Here is an 18,486-nt window from a genome sequence, read left to right on the forward strand (position 1 = left end):
TGCAGCTCAATAAACTTCAGTTCAATTTGTGCCAGAGTCAGCTGTTCCCGGGCCCAGTGACTTCATGTGCCACCAGGGTAGAGGAGCTTCAGGCTGGCAGCGGGCTTACGGGTCAGCCCTGGGCTCCAGGTGGCAGCTTTGAGCAGTGGAGGGGCTGGCTGTGGCATGATAGTGTCAAAACTGTGGAGCCATGTGGCTGACCCCTCGCAAGCCTGCTGCCAGCCTGGTGCTGGTCTGCCTGGCTCAAGCTGCTGAGGTCCCAGTCACCATCCACACATGCTTTTCTGCACAGTAAAGGACTCTGCTGTAACATAGTACTGTCCCTGACAATACTGTCTTATGTTTTAATTAATTAATTTACTCCTCCCTAGTATTGGCACACGTGTAGATGGTGATGCTTTACTGAAGAGCTAATTAGTCAACTCCTCAGTAAAGAGCTTGTGTATATGCACCCAATGAGAAGCAGGCACCTCAGTGCTTTTGAAAATCTCAGTAGGCAGTTGTCCGCATCTGTCAGCACCTCAATACTTCTAAAAAATCTGGCAAACAATGAATGTGCAATGGAGCATCATTGTCAGTTACCTAATTTTGTATTTATGACCCAGTTTTCAATAGGCACATCAGCTACACAATAACAATGCTTAATACCTTTAATCATTTGCAGTTTGCTGTAATTAATTAGTTTTGTCTGACTTGCTTAGCAAAACCCAAGAATTTGGAGTTTTGCCAAACTCTGGAAGCTGCTGATATTTTGTGTGACCTGCCCTAAAACACAAATGTTGGAACCATCATATTCCTGTAATTTATGTATGTTCTTTGTTTTAATGATTTTTTTTAAACAGATGTCAATGAATGTGAGGTGTTTCCTGGAGTATGTACCAATGGGCAGTGTGTCAATACCGTGGGATCCTTTGTTTGTCAGTGCCCCTATGGAATGACTTTAGATGCTTCTGGACGGATGTGTCATGGTAGGTATTGAGCTGTTACAGTTCTTTTAATGTTGTTGGGGAGGTAGGGGAAGCCCAACCAAATCTCTATATGACAAACAAAGATTTGCAGCCCCCACTTGTGAAAAGGAAAATAAAATTTATTCAGGGCAGTTTTAAAAATGGGTCAGTAATGGGAGGCAAAGCCATTCAATTTTAAATTGCCAGTTCAAATATAGTTCAGTTGCAAAAGCATTTTACCATTTGGTGGCCATGTAAAATGCCACAGAAGCATTGACCCAAATCCTAGTAGAGAGATGGTATCTTAACACCTATCAGCAAACCTGATGCAACTTGACATCTTTTATTGGCAGCCTCAACTTGAGACTAATAATGTTTGTCTTTAAAGATAGTCCTTCCAAGCCAGGGTTAATGTACGTCTCAGTTTGATGAGGCCTATAAAGCTGCTGTATATCTATGCAGCATTTGTTTGTGGCATACAGCAGAATATATTGATTTTAAGTACTGCTTATCTTCCATTCAGAGAATATTTACCAATTTTAATAATAAATGCTTAACCTTTTAATACTGAATGACAAAAGCATAGGTTGTAGCAGAGCTACAACCCCCTCCCTAATCCAAAATCAATCTTAAATGCTAGACCATATTAGGTTTATTTAATCTGGAAGTATTAATTCCAAAATTTAGAGCCACTAGTCCGGGGGAAAGAGCTATACATAATCTCTGTGCATCCTGCCCAGGCAAGGCTTTCTGAGAAGGAGTTTTTGAGAAACAATACCTCTGCTGCTCATTAAATTCGCATTCACTTGCTCCCTCCCCCACTCCCTTCCCTCTCAATTTTCCATCAAATCACTGTTTAACTACCCAACAGACATTCGTTTGGAAAGCTGCTACCTAAAGCATGAAGATGAACAATGTACACTGCAAGTACCAGGCCGGCACCGAATGGATGCTTGCTGCTGTTCTGTGGGTGCGGCATGGGGCTCTGAATGTGAGGAATGCCCCTTAAAGGGAACACCTGAATATTCTGCTCTTTGTCCAAGAGGACCTGGGTTTTCTACTAGAGTAGAAATAAATGGAAAGCCATTCTCCAAAGGTATGTAAGGTACTTTAAAATAACTTTTAAACCACTAGCAACAAATACTGTTGGTTTTACTCAGTTTTTACTCTTCCTTTACTTTGGATAAACTCCTATGGCTTTGGAAATTTCAGTGGGTGTTAAGAATCTCCACTTCAGGTACTTTGGTGGATCCTGTTGCATTTCATAAGAATTAAGGCCAGAAGGGACATTTGATTTGACCTGATTTTCTGTATGTCACAAACCATAACAAACTCAAAGACTCTGTTTTACATAAAATATTGCAGCCCTTTAAAAAGCAAGATGTGTGCCACATGCATGGAACAGAGCAGAAATGAGTACCACCAGTGGAGTATTAATGGGACTTCCACAGCGACGTTCAAACATATTCCACAATGACCGCTTCTAGCTTAAGTTACCTGTGTAGATTAAACATTGTACTGTCATAAAGGCAAGTGCATATTAATATGTTCAGAACAGAAATTTAAGGAAACTGGTTATCTGAAAAACAAATGCACTGAAATTTGAAGAAAAGGGACAAAAGTAAATGAGAACAGTGAATGTTGCTGATTGCTTCAAACTTAGATTTATAAGCCGTTACTAGGCCATTAATTATCCATAAAAAGTGTGACATACTTTTATTTATGTTAATTATTTTCTATGACTCATGGAAACCTCATTTTTCTCAGAAACCAAGGATGGCATAGTTCTTTTGGCAGTTCTCTTTGGCTGCCATGGGCCTGGTCCAATGCCCACTGAAGACAGTGAATGTCTTTCTGTTGACCTCAGTAGGCTTTGGATCAGCTTATGTTAGACAAAGAAGCCAATATTTGTTTAACAGAAGAATCTCAGGCAGCTTTAGTGATATGTGTTAGTGCTTACCTCGTAAATGGACCATAATCTGAATTCTTCTTGTGGGCTTCCAACTGTAAAAGAGGGTGGGACTGTCAAAAAAGTGATATGCTGAACTCTGAAGGATGCTAGTCCTTTGAGCTGCTCCCCTGCGTGCTCCTCAGTTGTGTGTGTTAGGGGGTATACAAGCATGGTTCCTGTTTCCTTCTTGGAGAGTTATTTCAGGGAGTGAGAAATTTGTTCTGTTAAATAAAATGCCAAAACTTTTGATAACCTGTTGTCTTGATGCTTTAGAGACCCTCTACTTTAGGGTGCAGGATTAGAAAAAGAGGAGGTGAGAGGTAAAAAGGTTTGATTAGATTTCCATTGCAGGAAGGTTCCTGTTAGAACCTAGTTGCATTACAAATGTTTCTCATTATTAGTTCAAAGGAGATTATTTCCCACTTCTCAGTCAGTGTGTAGTCACTTTTGCTTTCCTCTTCAACATTCAGCATTGTCTCTGTAGGTTTTTGTATTCCCCTTTACAATTAGGAGGAGGAATAAACTGGCTTAAATATTAATAAATACAACAAATTCATAGTTACAGATTTCCCAAAACACCTCAAATCATTCTCTGAATCTGTTGCTGTATTGTTGCATGTAGGTTGTTGTTTCTTTTTTAATATGGAGAGAAAATTTTCATATCCAGGTGAAACTTGGACATGATGAGCCCCACAGTTAACCCATCAGTGAATAGGATTAAGGATACCTATCTCTAAATCACTTTTGAAATCTGTGAGTTAAAGGATTAGAGAATTGCTTAAGAAGTGTTGTATGGATGCAGGCAATTTTATGCATCAACTGCAGTTACAGTTTTCAAAAAGTTGTTCCTTTCTGCTGGAGATTTTTACTAGCCTAACCTTCTAGGAAAGGTATTTAGCCATTCCTGTTTAGTAAAATCAAACTGATGCTAAAATCTATTAACTTATTTTGTTTCCTTTTCAGATATCAATGAGTGTAAAATGATCCCCAGTCTTTGCACCCATGGAAAATGCAGAAACACTATTGGCAGCTTTAAGTGTAAATGTGACAGCGGGTTTGCACTTGACTCTGAAGAAAGGAACTGTACAGGTACAGTGCTTGGCTGTTAGCTATCAGGAAATTGCTTTTAAAAGAAAACATTGATTTGTGATTTTTTAACATGCACTTAAACTGTTGCTTTATGTTGCAGATATTGATGAGTGCCGCATATCTCCTGATCTCTGTGGCCAGGGGAACTGTGTCAATACTCCTGGGGATTTTGAATGTGAATGTTTTGAAGGATATGAAAGTGGATTCATGATGATGAAAAACTGCATGGGTATGCTTTAATTGATGTACTAAAGATGGGACACAATGGCCATGTGTTTGGCTTGTTTTTTATAAAGGCTTGTTAATTTCATTGTACTTCTGGAAACTGAAATAGGACATGTGTCATCAAAGTTCCTTTATACTGGATCAGCACATTTACCACAATAGGTAAATCAGGTTGGTTTTGGATTTGCAAACCTCATTAGTTGGAACCGTCAGTTGAGTTGTGGTTCCATTTATCTGGAGTACTGAAGTTCAGGCTTATTTCCCCACAAAGAATGGGGATGCCAGCATACTTCGCATTCATTGGGCTTGGGGCTTGACAGTTTCTATTTTAAATTAATCAAAAGTGACAGTTACTTAACTCAGTTGAGAGCTGACCCTGAAGAGGGAGCTTAGGTTTCACCCCAAGAATGAATTAGCTACTTCTCAAGGTTGCCAAAGCACAAATGAACAAAAGGCAAGGATTCTTAATTCATCCCCAAGATCACTATCTCACAGATTGTGGCATGGCATGATTAGCATGGATTGGCAGCAGGTTTTTACTAAGTTGTCATTGTGAGCCATATTGAGCTCTGAGTTCCTTTGACATAAATCAAGAGTGTAGAAGGCAACAGATTTTATTTGGTTTCATTAAAGTGTGCCTGAGAACAGAATGTGACCCTCTGGAGCAATGTGGAGAAGCTTAGTTAAACACCAGTATAAATATTAAATGATGACTGATGCAGAACACATACAGTGACATGGGGTTGTGATGTAAAACCAACCCTTAGAATTTTATCCATTGGTGGTGCAGGAGGTGAATGGGCTCCAGCAGGGATTAACAGAGAGACAGGTAGGGCCCTTATCTAGCATAAATATCATTTAGCTCCTGCCTCTTCACTCTTCAGAACCCGGTAGCTTCTTATGAAGCCTTTTCCTGCTGACTTTGAAGCTGATGGCTGGGTCTTGAATCAGCCAAAGGAAGGTGGTGGACCTGTAGTCTATGTTTATGTAGGAAAGGGGGTGGGGTAGGAAAAAGTAGAGGGAGACAGGGAAAAATGAAGACATTATCTACAGGGAAGAGAGGAGCAGTTTTGTGTACTTTCTGAGGGAGTGGGGCAAGGTATCCGTTTGGGAAAGTTTGTGTCTCTTGGGGTATGGAAAGGAAGTAATATCAGTGACTGAAAGGGCCTCAGAATACTTCTTATAGAAGAAGAGATACTTGGGGAAGGAAGGAGGGGATGCTTCATATTCATGCATTTGAAAGCTGAAACACACATTTGTTCTTAGCACCAGCAATGTATTCTGTTACATGCACAGACAGTTACTTCCTGCAGTGATCTGTGCTCCTTTCTTTTTGCAGACATTGATGAGTGTCAGCGGAATCCTCTTTTATGCCGTGGTGGAACTTGCGAAAACACAGAAGGAAGCTTTCGCTGTAACTGTCCTGCAGGACATCAGATGGCTCCAAATATTTCAGCGTGTGTAGGTATGATGGTGCAAGTACAATTTATACTGCATATGGTCATTTGTAAGCTTACATTCCCTGCCTTCTGCTGTGCATGCATCTATGACATTTGCTCATTGTTCAACTGCAGACTTATGTCTTCCCTTTCTCTTTTGAAACAGACATTAATGAGTGTGATTTAAGTACCAACCTGTGCAGAAATGGACATTGCGTCAACCTTATTGGAAAGTATCAATGTGCCTGCAACCCTGGATATCAGTCTACACCTGACAAATTATATTGCGTTGGTAAGAACTTGATCCTTTGATTACTAGTGAAGACAGTTTACAAATTAACACTTGCCTCCTACTGAGAACAGTTGATGTAGATATATTATTCTCTTTAATGAAATGACTGCTCCTGAATGAATAATTTAGGGTTTAATGTCAGACTAGAATTTTTGGGAGTAGCATTCCTCCTTTCACACAGGGGATTTGGACCAAATGACCCATGAAGTCGTATCTAACAGTATGATTCCGACACACTGGTAGCATGCAAGATACTGAAGTGTGAACATCCTAGTATCTGAGATGCTTTCAGATTTGGTCTGTTTGTGTCCATATTCCTTCCTATTTACTTGGTATTTTGGAATAGTTGCAGTATTTATACCGTATAATTATATAATAAATTAGCATTTCAGTTGATTAACTATTAGATATAAAACAACGTGATAATTTATAAGTGACTTACGTTTGAATAAGTACAGGAACCACTGAGGTACATTGTGTTATTCCTGAGATCAGTATTTTATTCACAATTTGCCATATTTAAGGTTGCAGTGCTTTCCTTTTTCATGTCCTTGTGACAAGGTATTTAGCAGAATTTGCGTATTTCGTGGAATCTGACAGGCCATGCTGTGAGTGCTTCTGCTGTGGCCTGGAGCTTTTGACTTCTGTGCTGTTAACTGTACCTCCTTAGTGCCCGCACCACCCCAGCTCCTGCAATGCTTTGATAGAATAGAGTACTGTGTATGCTCTGAGCGCATACCTCCTCGCATCTAATCTGCAAATAGCTTAGCCATATTGTTTTCCACTCTGTTTTCTTAAAGCTAAATAAAATTCTGATATATAGGCAAAAAAAAGTAGTTCTGATCCTATCAGAATAAGATGTGCCCAGCCAAATAGTTCAGGCCAGCCTTACAAACCCACATAAGCAGTTCCACTGATTTCAGGGAACTCAGGTACTCTAGGAATACACTCTGTTTCAGGGTGATTTGCATGTACATTCAGATAAATTAACATAAATCTCACTCCCTTAATAGCTAGTGCCTATATCCAAGCATGTGCCTCTATATTCACTTGGGTGTGGTAGAGGTGCATGCAAAGTATGTGCAAGACGAGAGACTGGACTGATGCCTGTTTGAAAATTTAGCCCAAAATATCTTTGAAATGCACTTCCTTTTTTAAACAAATGTTTTCCATATGCATTTTTAACAATACTTTTTTTCTTTCTAGATATTGATGAATGCAGCATAATGAACGGTGGTTGTGAGAGTTTCTGTACGAACTCAGAGGGCAGCTATGATTGTAGCTGTAAACAAGGCTTTGCACTAATGCCAGACCACAGGACTTGCACTGGTAAAGCAGATTTGTGAGCATTTGTACTGAAACTTTTTAATTTGTATAATGAAGTGTAACTTTAAGATTACAGCTTGAAACCATCTACCATCAGTTATACTAAGTAGCCTTCATTATGTTTTCTACTTCTTTAGGAACAGTCTAAAATTCTGAATTGACTATTTTATGACAAATATATTTATTTTTGGGCACATACCACATACAGTAAAAGATAAAAGTATATCCAGATGTTTTTTTACTGGCAGAATTTGCTATACTCCTTGGATGAAATTACCTATGTCACAACATCACAACTGCAAGTTAGATTTCTAACAGGAGTCATTTTCTTGCAGCTATATATGTATGTATGTATGCGTATGGATGTGTGTGTGTGTGTGTGTGTGTAAAATATATATATATATATGTCATGAGTTTCTTGCAGGTATCATATTATACAGATATAGATATATCTATATGTCATAGTTTTTCCTGCGGGTATTTATAGCTGTATTAGTTCTGAGCTTGTGATAAAAGTTTGTCCATTGTGGGTGTGGGAGCAAAGACTATTTTATCTTGTGTAGAAGGTGAATTTTCTCCCCTAATACAAAATATTCTCTTATGTATTAGACGCAGGGCTGGATCCAGAGTTGGCCAAAAGACTTCACTTGCCTCAATAACCCTTGGGGGTACAATCAAGATCAGTAAAAAAGGCTGTTTTCAAAGCGAGGTGAACAATGCAGGAGCTTACAATAGTCACACTAGATATAGGCATACAGAAGTGATTATGGTGGTGAGAGACTAGATAGAACTACTAATAGAAATTCATTATCCTATTCTGTAGCTGTGTAGTGAACCTATTCTTATGGTTGGAACAGCTGTCATGTGCAATTCCTTTTTTCTTCCTTAGCAAAATATGACTGCCATATTACTCTACAACTGTCTTTCTCAGACCTTCTAAAACCCAGTTGGCATGAATCTTTCATAGGCAACTTTCTTACACTTTCTGCAGAGATTTTTAGAAATTTCTGAGAGCAGCAATCTTCAAATATCTGAAGGGCGTTTATAAAGAGGCTTGAGAGAGACTTTTCTCTGTGTCTCTAGGGAATGGAATTAAGAGCCTCAATGGCCTCAAGTTGCAGCAGAAAAAATATAGGTTGGAGGTTAGGAGGAACTTTTCTGACTATGGGAGTTCTCAAGCATTGGAACAGGTTACCAAGAGAAGCTGCAGAATGTCCACCCATGTATATTTTCAGGAGCTGGTTAGATGCATACTTTCCTGGGATGGTTTAGTCAGGGATCATCCTGCCCTGAGCAGTCATCTGAACTAAATGACCTCATGGTCTAGGGGCAGACATTCAAAAAGCCCAAGCCTGAATTGATTCAATCTTTGCAGGTTACTCAAACCTGCAGAGATTGAATGGATTTACAAGTGGATAGACATTCACTTTTGATTCAGAAAATGCAGGCACATACCTGCAGTGGATCATGCTAGAAGCTGGGGGGGTGGGATGCTAGAGTAGCCCTCCCTTCCCTTGCATAGTGCTGTGCCAAGAGGGGGGATGTGGACAGGCCCCTGGCAGGATGCTGTGATTAGGGTGGGGTTTAAACTCCCACCCTGGCTTGCACAGTCCCCAGCTAGGGTCTGCCTGGAGGGGGAGGGGGAAGGAGCCCTCACCAGGGTTTCCCCCATGCTCATTGCTCAAGGGGTGGGAGTGTTGCCAAACCCCAGCCCCTGGTCCCTGGCTAGCACTCTGAGGCAAAGGGTAGAGATGGGAGGGAGGGAGGGCTGCATGTGTGGACCGCATGCATCTGTTGATGATACTGAGCTTTGCAATCTCCCTCTCCCTGCTTCTTCATACTGTCTGCAGCAAACTGACAGGCACTGCATTCATTGCAAACCAGGTCATTTCTCACACCTCTCTCTGTCCACTGTTGAACACTGACAGCGAGCCAGCAGGGAACTTATCAGAACACAATGCTTATCAACCCATCAAGAAAACAAAGTCTCTCTTGTTACTTTGAGCTCTACTTCGGGGTAGGGGAAAGCCAAGCAGACATTGCTGTCTCCCAGCTGCAGTCTCCGCCTCCACCCTAGCCAGCCAGAGCTCCAAGTAGGGAGAAGAGGGCCAGGGCCAGCCATGCTCTCTGGAGCAAAAAGCCCAGCCCAGCTCAGAGCTGAAAAGCATGCTAGGATGCTGAGGGACTCTGACTTAATTTAAACCAGGAAGGAGTCTGGGACAGAACTTCCATAAAATACTTCAACCCAAATCAGTTAGGTCTGATACTACATTCAGCTAGGTGTGTCTTAAAACAGTTTCAGCCATTTTGAAACTGGTTTATGTGCACTAAATTTATGTACGGTTACTGGTTTTCCACAGTTTCTGATCACTTAAACTGGTTTGTATGTAACTTCTGTCCCAAGCCATGAAGTCCCTTCAAGTCCTACTTTCTTACGATGTTGTGCTCATAGTGAGAAACTGAACAGTAGTTATACTACATAAATACTGTACACCATTTCTGATCCAGGGAGATGAGGGAAGCCTGCCAGCTGCAGCTCACCCAAGCTAGTTTCTGGTCCTCTTCTACCCAAAATCTCCTTCAGAGTGGGAAAGGAACATCAGAAACCTAATGTAATTAATCCCTGGAAATACAGTTGCCTTTACAATTTGATAAATGGAGGTCTGTCTGCACTGAATTAATAGAGCAATCTAGCATTTAGAATTCATAAATATTTATAAACCTCAGGCTAAATTCTCATTTTCATTAAGGTCACTGGATAATGCTCTAAAGTACTGAGGATCTAAAGATGTCTTAACATGTATTCAGTGTAATTTACTTCTCCTTCAAGGTCCCTTTATACCCTCAGAGCTCTGGGAAGTGGCCTCATTGTGAATGAGAAATCATTAGAAAGCAGAATTCAACTAGAAAAGTGTGAATTTGACTGACTCAAAGTATTTCTAAATCTAAAATATTTAGATTAGAAATGTTTTCCCCTTGTGAGCAGAAGTGGCTCTCATTTCTAGCACACGCAGCTTTGCATCGAAAATTTGCCAATGTTCACATATTTAGGCATCTTTTCAATGCAAAAATAAGAGCCATTTGATCGAAATTGTGTATCAAGTGAAATCTAAATCCTAGTAGCAACAGCACTGTGTGTGTGTGTGGAAAGGAGGGAGGGGAGACTGCTCTTCTCTGTTTTCCTGTTCATGGCTTGATTTGAGACCAAACTGACTCTCCCAGCATAACTTCGAGCAGTTCTTAGGGAGCCTTCAATCCCCAGCTAGTGGAGCTGATAGAAAACATTTCCCTCCACTCTACTCTCTCTTCTCCAGACGTTCTTATTAACACGCACACAAAGATCCCCTACATTGACAGCAAAGAGGAAAAGCATTACCTTCCAGAACAGTTCAGTAAGAAGACCCTAAACCAGGGGTGTCAAACTCATGCAGCAGGCATCCTGGACTGGCCCCATACGTCCCAGCCCTGCATGCCACATGTGCTAGTCCAGTGCCACACTGTGTGTGCAGTGATTGGGTGTGGTCCAGTGCACACTACATATAGTGTGCTGGTCCTGTCTGAGACCCACAAGCAGCACTGTGGGCTGGATGATGGGGCTCTGTGGGCCAGATGGGGCTCTGTGGGCCAGATCTTTGACACCCCTGCCCTAAACTGAGAATATTGTTTCTGCAAACAGGCATAAATAAAACCTCAAAGTAGGCCTTGAGAACCCACAGAACTCTAGAATTAAAGTCTTCAGTTTCATAATTTAAAAAAGAAAAATTATATATATCCTACAGACTGACCTTTACAAAAAAGAGGGAATGGGTTTTTGGTGTTTCTGGTCAAAAGTTTACTTTCCCATAAATGTGACCACAAGATTTTGTAGTCAGATCTGACTTGGTTGAGGGACTTTAACAAAATCTGAACTGAATTATGAGTCACTTTGTATTTACACCTCTCCAGTGTTCTGAAAAATAGATTTTCATAAGCCAGACTTTCACACCTACCCCCCCTATCTTGTTACAAAGTTTTGAGTGCAAAAGCTGACGTATACCGATGGAACTTAAAATTCTATGGGCTCTAGTTTTTCTGTTTTTCAGTATTTTCTCAATGAAGTAAAAGCAATCAATAATAGGTGTATGTATTTACAGTTACAAAGTTAGGATCTGATACTGCAAATCCCTACTCATGTGAGCAGTTAAACTGAACTCAGTCTGAATGAATAAGGATGGAAGTGAAGGTGCATAGGATCCATGCTATAACTACTTCAATATACCTTCTAGTTCTTTCTCTTTCTGCATTTCTGTCATCCTTCAGTATAAAAAGAATTGGACCTGAACAGGCAGTTTAGTTCCGAGTGGTACTTCACAAGGCAAATATCGGTAGGGAGGCAAATAGGTATATGAAGCATATTTCTCTCTTAGAGAAACAAACTCTTTGTACCACTCGATTTTTTTTTAATAAAGCAGTTCCCATTTGCAGAATGAATAAATGCTTATGAAGATAAATATTATCAATTTCTATTAAATTTGTAAAGATTAGATTCCAGATTTTAGTACCAGCTTCTTATTTCTCATGCAATTGTGCATCTGTAGATGATTACTTTAGCACTTTGCACCAGCAGTAACTTGTGAGCACAAATATTAATAATTAGATACTTAATGAACTCTTTCTCTACAGATTGCATAGGCAGATATCTAGTTATGTGTAAGTAATACTTTAAAAGCAGAAACCAGCAACCATGGCAGAGAGTTTGAGTAGACCTCTAACCGAAAGTCTATCCTAACTGTTAGCTGGTGTCTTTTATACCCCTTGCAAAGGGTACCAGTGCTACAATGGTGATTGTATGTTAGTTGCATACACGTTGAATTGTTAAAAATCTGCATACATATTTTAGGACATCGGTTGAAAATCTGGCCCCAAAAATCTAATATAATGAAATGAGAAAAAGTGCTTGTGACACTCAGTAGCCATGTGTGATAAATGTGTGGTTCTACTGTATGACATTATATGAACAACAGAACGATCATTTTTTTAATATACTGCCTGATGTTTAGTGATATGGACTGAGTATATTGAACAATGATTTTATATTTTCAGGTGTGTGTGTGTGTGTGTGTGTGTGTGTGTGTGTGTGTACACATGCACATACCAGTATATAAAAGCAACATATACGTGAACAGTATTTTTCTTTCGTCTTTAACATCATGCCTGAAAAGAAGTCTTTGCAGAATGTATTCCTCCATAATAGAACTATTAAGAGTTCTGTTCATTTCAATGGCAGGTCAGGTTTGAATTGGTGAGGTTATGCATAAATAATCAGTTCAATTAGGAGAAACAACAGATTCTTTGTCAGCCAGCTGATTTCTCTGCCCCACCCCCAAACATGAATGTGATATAGCAGCAGGTTGGTAAATATAAAGTTCTTTATGTTTGTAAAATAAGTTCTTTATGTTAGTGGTTCCTTTCCCCATTTCCAGAACTTATTTTGCATGTAAATTCTAATTTTACTTTCAAATCAACGTTTCCAGTTCAATGTGTATGTTAAGATGAAGACTGACCAGTCAGCTTTTTTCCGTGTAAGAGTTTGCTTATCCATGCAAAACACTAGGCCCAACCATTTCTGTTATAGAAAAAGAATAATGAACTTAAGATCCTAAGGCAAACAGTTGAAGTGAGTTCATTTTCTGCAGCTGCACAATTACTAAAATCCACAATAGACCAGTCTGATAATGAGTTACACCCTTTCCCTCTGTGAGAGGGTTCTCAATTCATGGCCTTGTTTTGTTGATTTTTTTCCATGGTATCGCTAAGCAAATTCTTGGATCTTGATCATACTGGTATAAGTTGTCTGTGACACAGAGAAATCCTGAGTGTTTAAAAGAAGTTCTAATACACCCTTTGGATTTTGAAAAAGTCCAGACATTAGGTAGCAGCAATAAAGCAGAAAAGTTTCCTGTTCCTCAACTCAGCTGAAGTCAGTGATGGCTAACATAATGAGAGAGAAACATTTTAAATTGTGGAGAATCTAAATGTATTGGCAGACTAGCCAGAAATGGAGGAAAAAATCCAAATAACTAAATATTTTAATGAAATAAGCGCATACTTTTTAATCATTTGAAGATGGTGCTGATTCTTTTTGATCTTGCTTATGTTCATAGGCCGTGGCTCCTGTTGAAATCTATAGGAATTTTGTGTGGAATAGCAAGTCTGCATCCAAAACTGCCAACTATAACTTGGTTGTGTGACAAAGGTTCCATAGTATTTGGTGACAGTATGCAAGCTTTGCTTCTATTCCCAAAGAGTCCTTTTTCCAAAGGGGTAATTTGTGCAATGCTGCATTTGGCTTAATTGGAAGATTTAGTCTTATACACATTTGTCAAAAGCATTGAAATTTTTTGTAGGATTTAGTGGATTGCGTTTCATGACAACGTACACACATCTAAAGTGTATCTTAATCTAAACTTTCCCTGTAGACATTGATGAGTGTGAAGACAATCCTAACATTTGCGATGGAGGCCAGTGTACAAACATACCAGGAGAATACAGGTGTCTTTGTTTTGATGGATTCATGGCATCTGAAGATATGAAGACATGTGTCGGCAAGTGAAAATATCTCTGTTCTGTACTCTTCCTTATGATCAGTCTGGTCTGCCTTAGTTGAATAAATCTGATAATAAGATAATCAATTTATTTAAAATATGCAAACAAACAGGCGTATTAATGATTATTCTAGCAAGACAGGCAGATGATCAGGTGTTTTGAAATTTGCACCTGTAGACTATGAAAATATTTGCTAAATTATGTGCATTTGGAAAAAAAAAAAAGAGCTGAAAGGAAAATTTAAGTTCCAACACTATGCTAATGTGACTTCTTCCTCAGAGCAGACAAAATGGTGACATTTTAAGAGCAGCATTTTGTTACGATTCATTTGACTCACTAAGGCCACATATACACCTTAACTATTCAGATTATCTTGGTCAAGAGCAGAAAGAACCTGCAAGTTGTGAGCTCTTTGGCTGAATTAGGGTGCAACTATTGTGAGATGCCAAAAATGCCTTTGCTCTTTGGAGTTCCTTCCAGAATGCTTCCATGTAGCTGATATCAGGATGGCTTTGTAGGCCAGATTTGCTAGCGAGCCAGAACTAGACTGGGAAAAATTCTTACCATCTTAGTCATAGCGCTGGCCAAAATTTGCCCCCAGGACAAAATTATGAGAGAAGTTCAATACTTTGTTGAGATCCAAGAATATAATTTTGTTTTTAAAGTTTTAAACTGAAACACATTTACTATGACATTACAAAATATATTTGGAAAAAAAATATATTGAGAAAAGTCAGTAGGTCAAATTCATCATTGAATTTGATCCTTTGAATTTATTTAGGAAAGTTGGAAGTAAACCGAACATAAGAGAAGGTAGGAAATATTTAAAAACACACTAATGTGGCAGTGTTAAATCTGATTTGGCTATCTGTCTTACATTGGCAAAGAATATTTAATCTAATTCATTTTCTCTATGCATACAGATACATTTTTTGTACCAATGTTCATATCTCAGTGACTTTGTTAGTTGCCTTCTAAGAACTTTGTGATATAAATCTTAAAATTATGTTTTTCAGATGTTAATGAGTGTGGTCTGTATCCAGACATCTGTCTGAGTGGAACCTGTGAGAATACAAAGGGCTCGTTTATCTGTCATTGTGATATGGGATATTCAGGCAAAAAAGGAACAACTGGGTGCACAGGTACATTTTAAAGTCAACAATTAACAATTGTGTAATTTGAGATTCTCTGTGTCCCTTTTCTAGCTTGCAGAATCTCTTTTGGCACTGTATGATTGCAGTTACTGCTATGAAATATTAAGTTTCTCGGATGTACTTGCTGAGTTGGAGTTATGCTAAGTTTGTTTGGCATAATATAGGGCCTGCTCCTGCTCCTATTGAAGTGAGTGACAAAATTCTATTCAGAGCAAAATTGGGCCCATTATTGTATGCCTGCTGGTAGGACAGAACAGAACCTGCAATTCAGCGTAACATGATGAGACCACCAAAGACCACATAAAGACTACCACACTGGATTTGGATTAGGAAACTGTATACTGTGTATGCAAATAACAGGCATCCTATCCAAATGTTACTTTGGCAAACACTAGTGGCTTGAAATATATGCTAAAATACGTTTTCAGTTTTTTGAGAAGTGGCAGCAGTACAGATACATGACTAACTGAATTATATCAAAATATTTCTGCTAAACCAAAATACGCATTATTTCATATCTGGAGGCAGCCAACAGTGCTGAGGTTCAAGTGTGCAGGCTGAGAGGGCACTAACATTAATAATACCAGTGCTAGCATCTTGAGCCAGGGTGCTGAGATTCATAGGCTTTGCCTAAAATATGAACATAAACATACATTTAATTTAATTTTCAATACAGATCTAGCATAAACACAGTTCTGGCAATCTTTGGAAGGCAAAGCATGCATTCTGAAGTCTGCCCTTACAGAAGTATATTATTAATGTACAATATGGGTCCAAAATACATGATGCTGAGTTTTCATATAGCTCATATGGACAGAACAAGTGGGAGCTGGTGTTCTACTTTGTATGTTGGACTATGCATGAACAGTTTTGCATTAGCAACAGCTGCCTTTTGCTTACATGTGAACTGATCCAAATCCAAGAAACACTTAATTTTACCAATGTTTCAGCATTCTTTTTCTTTACTCTAAATTGTATGAAAAGATACAAAGCTTGCAGTTCTACAGAAGTACAACACCCCTGTGCTGCTCAGTTACTCATGGCACAGCTATCACTGTCAGGGTAATAAGTGGTGATGAGACACATTTTGTCCTGTGACATCCCCAGGGCTATGCTAATAGATTAAACAGTAAGGAAATATTATGTAATTGGTAGGAGGTGGAAGGGCAAAGCAAGGCCCTGCCGGGAAGGGCTCTGAAGTGTTATTCCCAGGAGCAGTTTCTGGAAATGCCAGCTAGCCTGGTGACGTCTGGTGTAGTTCAAAGTAATACAAAACAAACAAGAAAACCGGACTTGAGAACATACCCCTTGCAGCCTTGGTATGGTAATAGGAGAATGGAGGCAAGGAAATCTCTCCTTTCAGATCCCTCCAGAATCAAGCATAAATATCTGGACAGATCCAAACTTTCATTTCTGCTACTTTCTTTTGCGTAATAGTCCCTCAGCCTTTCCCTCCTATAATTACTTGTGAAGTACTTGCCTCTCAAGCAGCCCCTCCCACATTCATTGGCTTTCCTGGTCACATTCAGATGCTCACAGGACACGAGTCCCTCAAGTGTCCTGTGTGGTTCATTTAACCACAGTGGCATATACCTGCTTCCAGGCAAAGGGGCTTGCTAGACTGAAGAGCAGCCAGAAGCCTGCGTGGAGAGGGAAGGTGACGGGTTATGGCATAACAAGAACGCTGCTTTATTTGGGTGAGATAAGTGGGAGTGAGAGAGTTTGAAGAGCTACTCTGTTGGCTTTGAAGAGCTACGCTGCTGGGTTTGCAGGGTACTGGGAAAGGGGAGGAAGAATGCCACCCAGAAGGAGCTACTATGTGCTTAGACTCCCATGAGCAAAACAGGGAAAAGCAGTTCCTGTGAGCCACCAGAAGGGGTACTACTAGGCAAGTACGGTAGAGCCTTAGGTTCCTCGCTTGCTTGCAGAAGTATCTGAGGGGATACAGAGCCACAGCAAGCAGCTGCACAGCACTACTGAGGAGCTGCAGCTGTTTGCTCTGGCTTTTCATTCAAAGTTGCCACTTCTCTGATCAGCTGTGATCAGAAGACCCCTGATAAACCCCCACTGATCAGGGAAACAGGGCCTTTGAAGGAAGAACCGCAGCAAACACCTGAGCAGTTTGTTCTGAATTTTGCCACTTGTTGTGAGTTAAGCAGGTTCTGAACTCCCCGGATGGGAATGATCTGGGTTCTGTTGCATCTAGTTGAGTAAAGCAGTGCCTCCAGGCAGGAGGAGTTGCTGCAGTCTGTGTAGATTGTGGTCTTTGCATATAGGAAGGAACGGACTAGATCTACTTGGAACTGATCTACAGTGCAAATTTTGGTCAGTTTGTTAGTTCAGTCTGAGTCAGAGCATTGCTTCAGGAATTAGGCTAAGGACAGAACAAAATTAAAGACAAGGACATCTCAAGATACTAGAACAGCATAAACTGCAGGTCAAGTTCATTCTTACTATACTCTGATAGTTACATGCTTTTTCAGATGCACTTGGTCAATATTAGCTACTGCAGGGAGCAGCTAATGGTCAGCAAATGAAAGCCTTAGGCAAGTGAATGCAAGGGCTAGTTTGTAAGGCCACCAGGTATAAAAAGAGAGATAGAAATGAACACTTTCCAAACCAGAGGCTTTCAAAGGGGAGTTCCTCATCGCAGGGCAAAGTGAGAAATAAAGTCCCCACTAGTGTCAAAACATGCACATTTCCACACATGAAAATTACAAACATGGTTTGTATATAGGCCATGAATTCCCAATATTGTTGCTGTTTTTTAACAACTCTTATGTCACAGCTGACCTTATGCCCAAGTAGGTGAGTCCCATGAGAGCAGTATTTAGTGTTTCTGTCATAGAGGGATTCTGTATATTTTCAGACCAGCAACATGACAAGAGTGCTGAATTATTTCCTTGTCAGACTATTCAAAAGCACCCTTGGTTTTTAATAACTATTCCTGTGGAAAAAAAATTACAAAAATGTGTATGAAGCTTCAGATGGGAGGTTTTCTGCTTCATGAGAACAACTAAATAATATCCTCTGGGTTCCATTACAGTTTTGTCTAAATATTTCAGCTCCCTTGTCATTACTTATTGTTTCCATTTTAACAAATAAACATGTTTTTTCCCCAATCATTTAGCAGTATTCAGAATCCACCCACTGCCTTACATTCCCATCCCACACAGATGTTATTTCCCCCCCACCTTCAGTTCTCAGCAAGAATGTGGACAGCTTAGCTTAAAAAAAAGTTTTATGCAAAGATATATGTTGCTTCTGAACCCACTTTGTGCAGAGAACTACAAATATTTTTATTTTCAAAACAGGATTCCCCATGACTGGTTTAGGTCAGCTAATTTTAATTTTTCATTCTCATTTTAATCTTTAGTTCTCTGGACTTAATGCAGAAAACCAGCTTATCTGCGGCTGCTCTGATTTTTGTAAAACACTCTTCCATACTGAAATCATCTGAGCCAAATTTGTACCTGAA

At 39.7% G+C, this 18,486-nt stretch overlaps 1 protein-coding gene across 1 annotated transcript in view; it reads left to right on the plus strand.

The window, feature by feature from the left end:
• Nucleotides 1-18,486, plus strand: part of FBN1 (fibrillin 1) — a 229,269-nt gene that overhangs the window by 137,664 nt on the left and 73,119 nt on the right. Inside the window, exons 24-32 of the mRNA XM_090028457.1 lie at nucleotides 843-968; nucleotides 1,819-2,043; nucleotides 3,862-3,987; nucleotides 4,088-4,216; nucleotides 5,552-5,677; nucleotides 5,818-5,943; nucleotides 7,150-7,272; nucleotides 13,728-13,853; nucleotides 14,871-14,996. Of these exons, the coding sequence (XP_089884583.1) occupies nucleotides 843-968; nucleotides 1,819-2,043; nucleotides 3,862-3,987; nucleotides 4,088-4,216; nucleotides 5,552-5,677; nucleotides 5,818-5,943; nucleotides 7,150-7,272; nucleotides 13,728-13,853; nucleotides 14,871-14,996 (1,233 nt within the window). The remainder of the gene's footprint in view (nucleotides 1-842; nucleotides 969-1,818; nucleotides 2,044-3,861; nucleotides 3,988-4,087; nucleotides 4,217-5,551; nucleotides 5,678-5,817; nucleotides 5,944-7,149; nucleotides 7,273-13,727; nucleotides 13,854-14,870; nucleotides 14,997-18,486) is intronic.

This window comes from Crocodylus siamensis, chromosome 15 (genome assembly GCF_052110815.1).
Source record: "Crocodylus siamensis isolate JL-2025a chromosome 15, ASM5211081v1, whole genome shotgun sequence".
NCBI lineage: Eukaryota > Metazoa > Chordata > Crocodylia > Crocodylidae > Crocodylus > Crocodylus siamensis.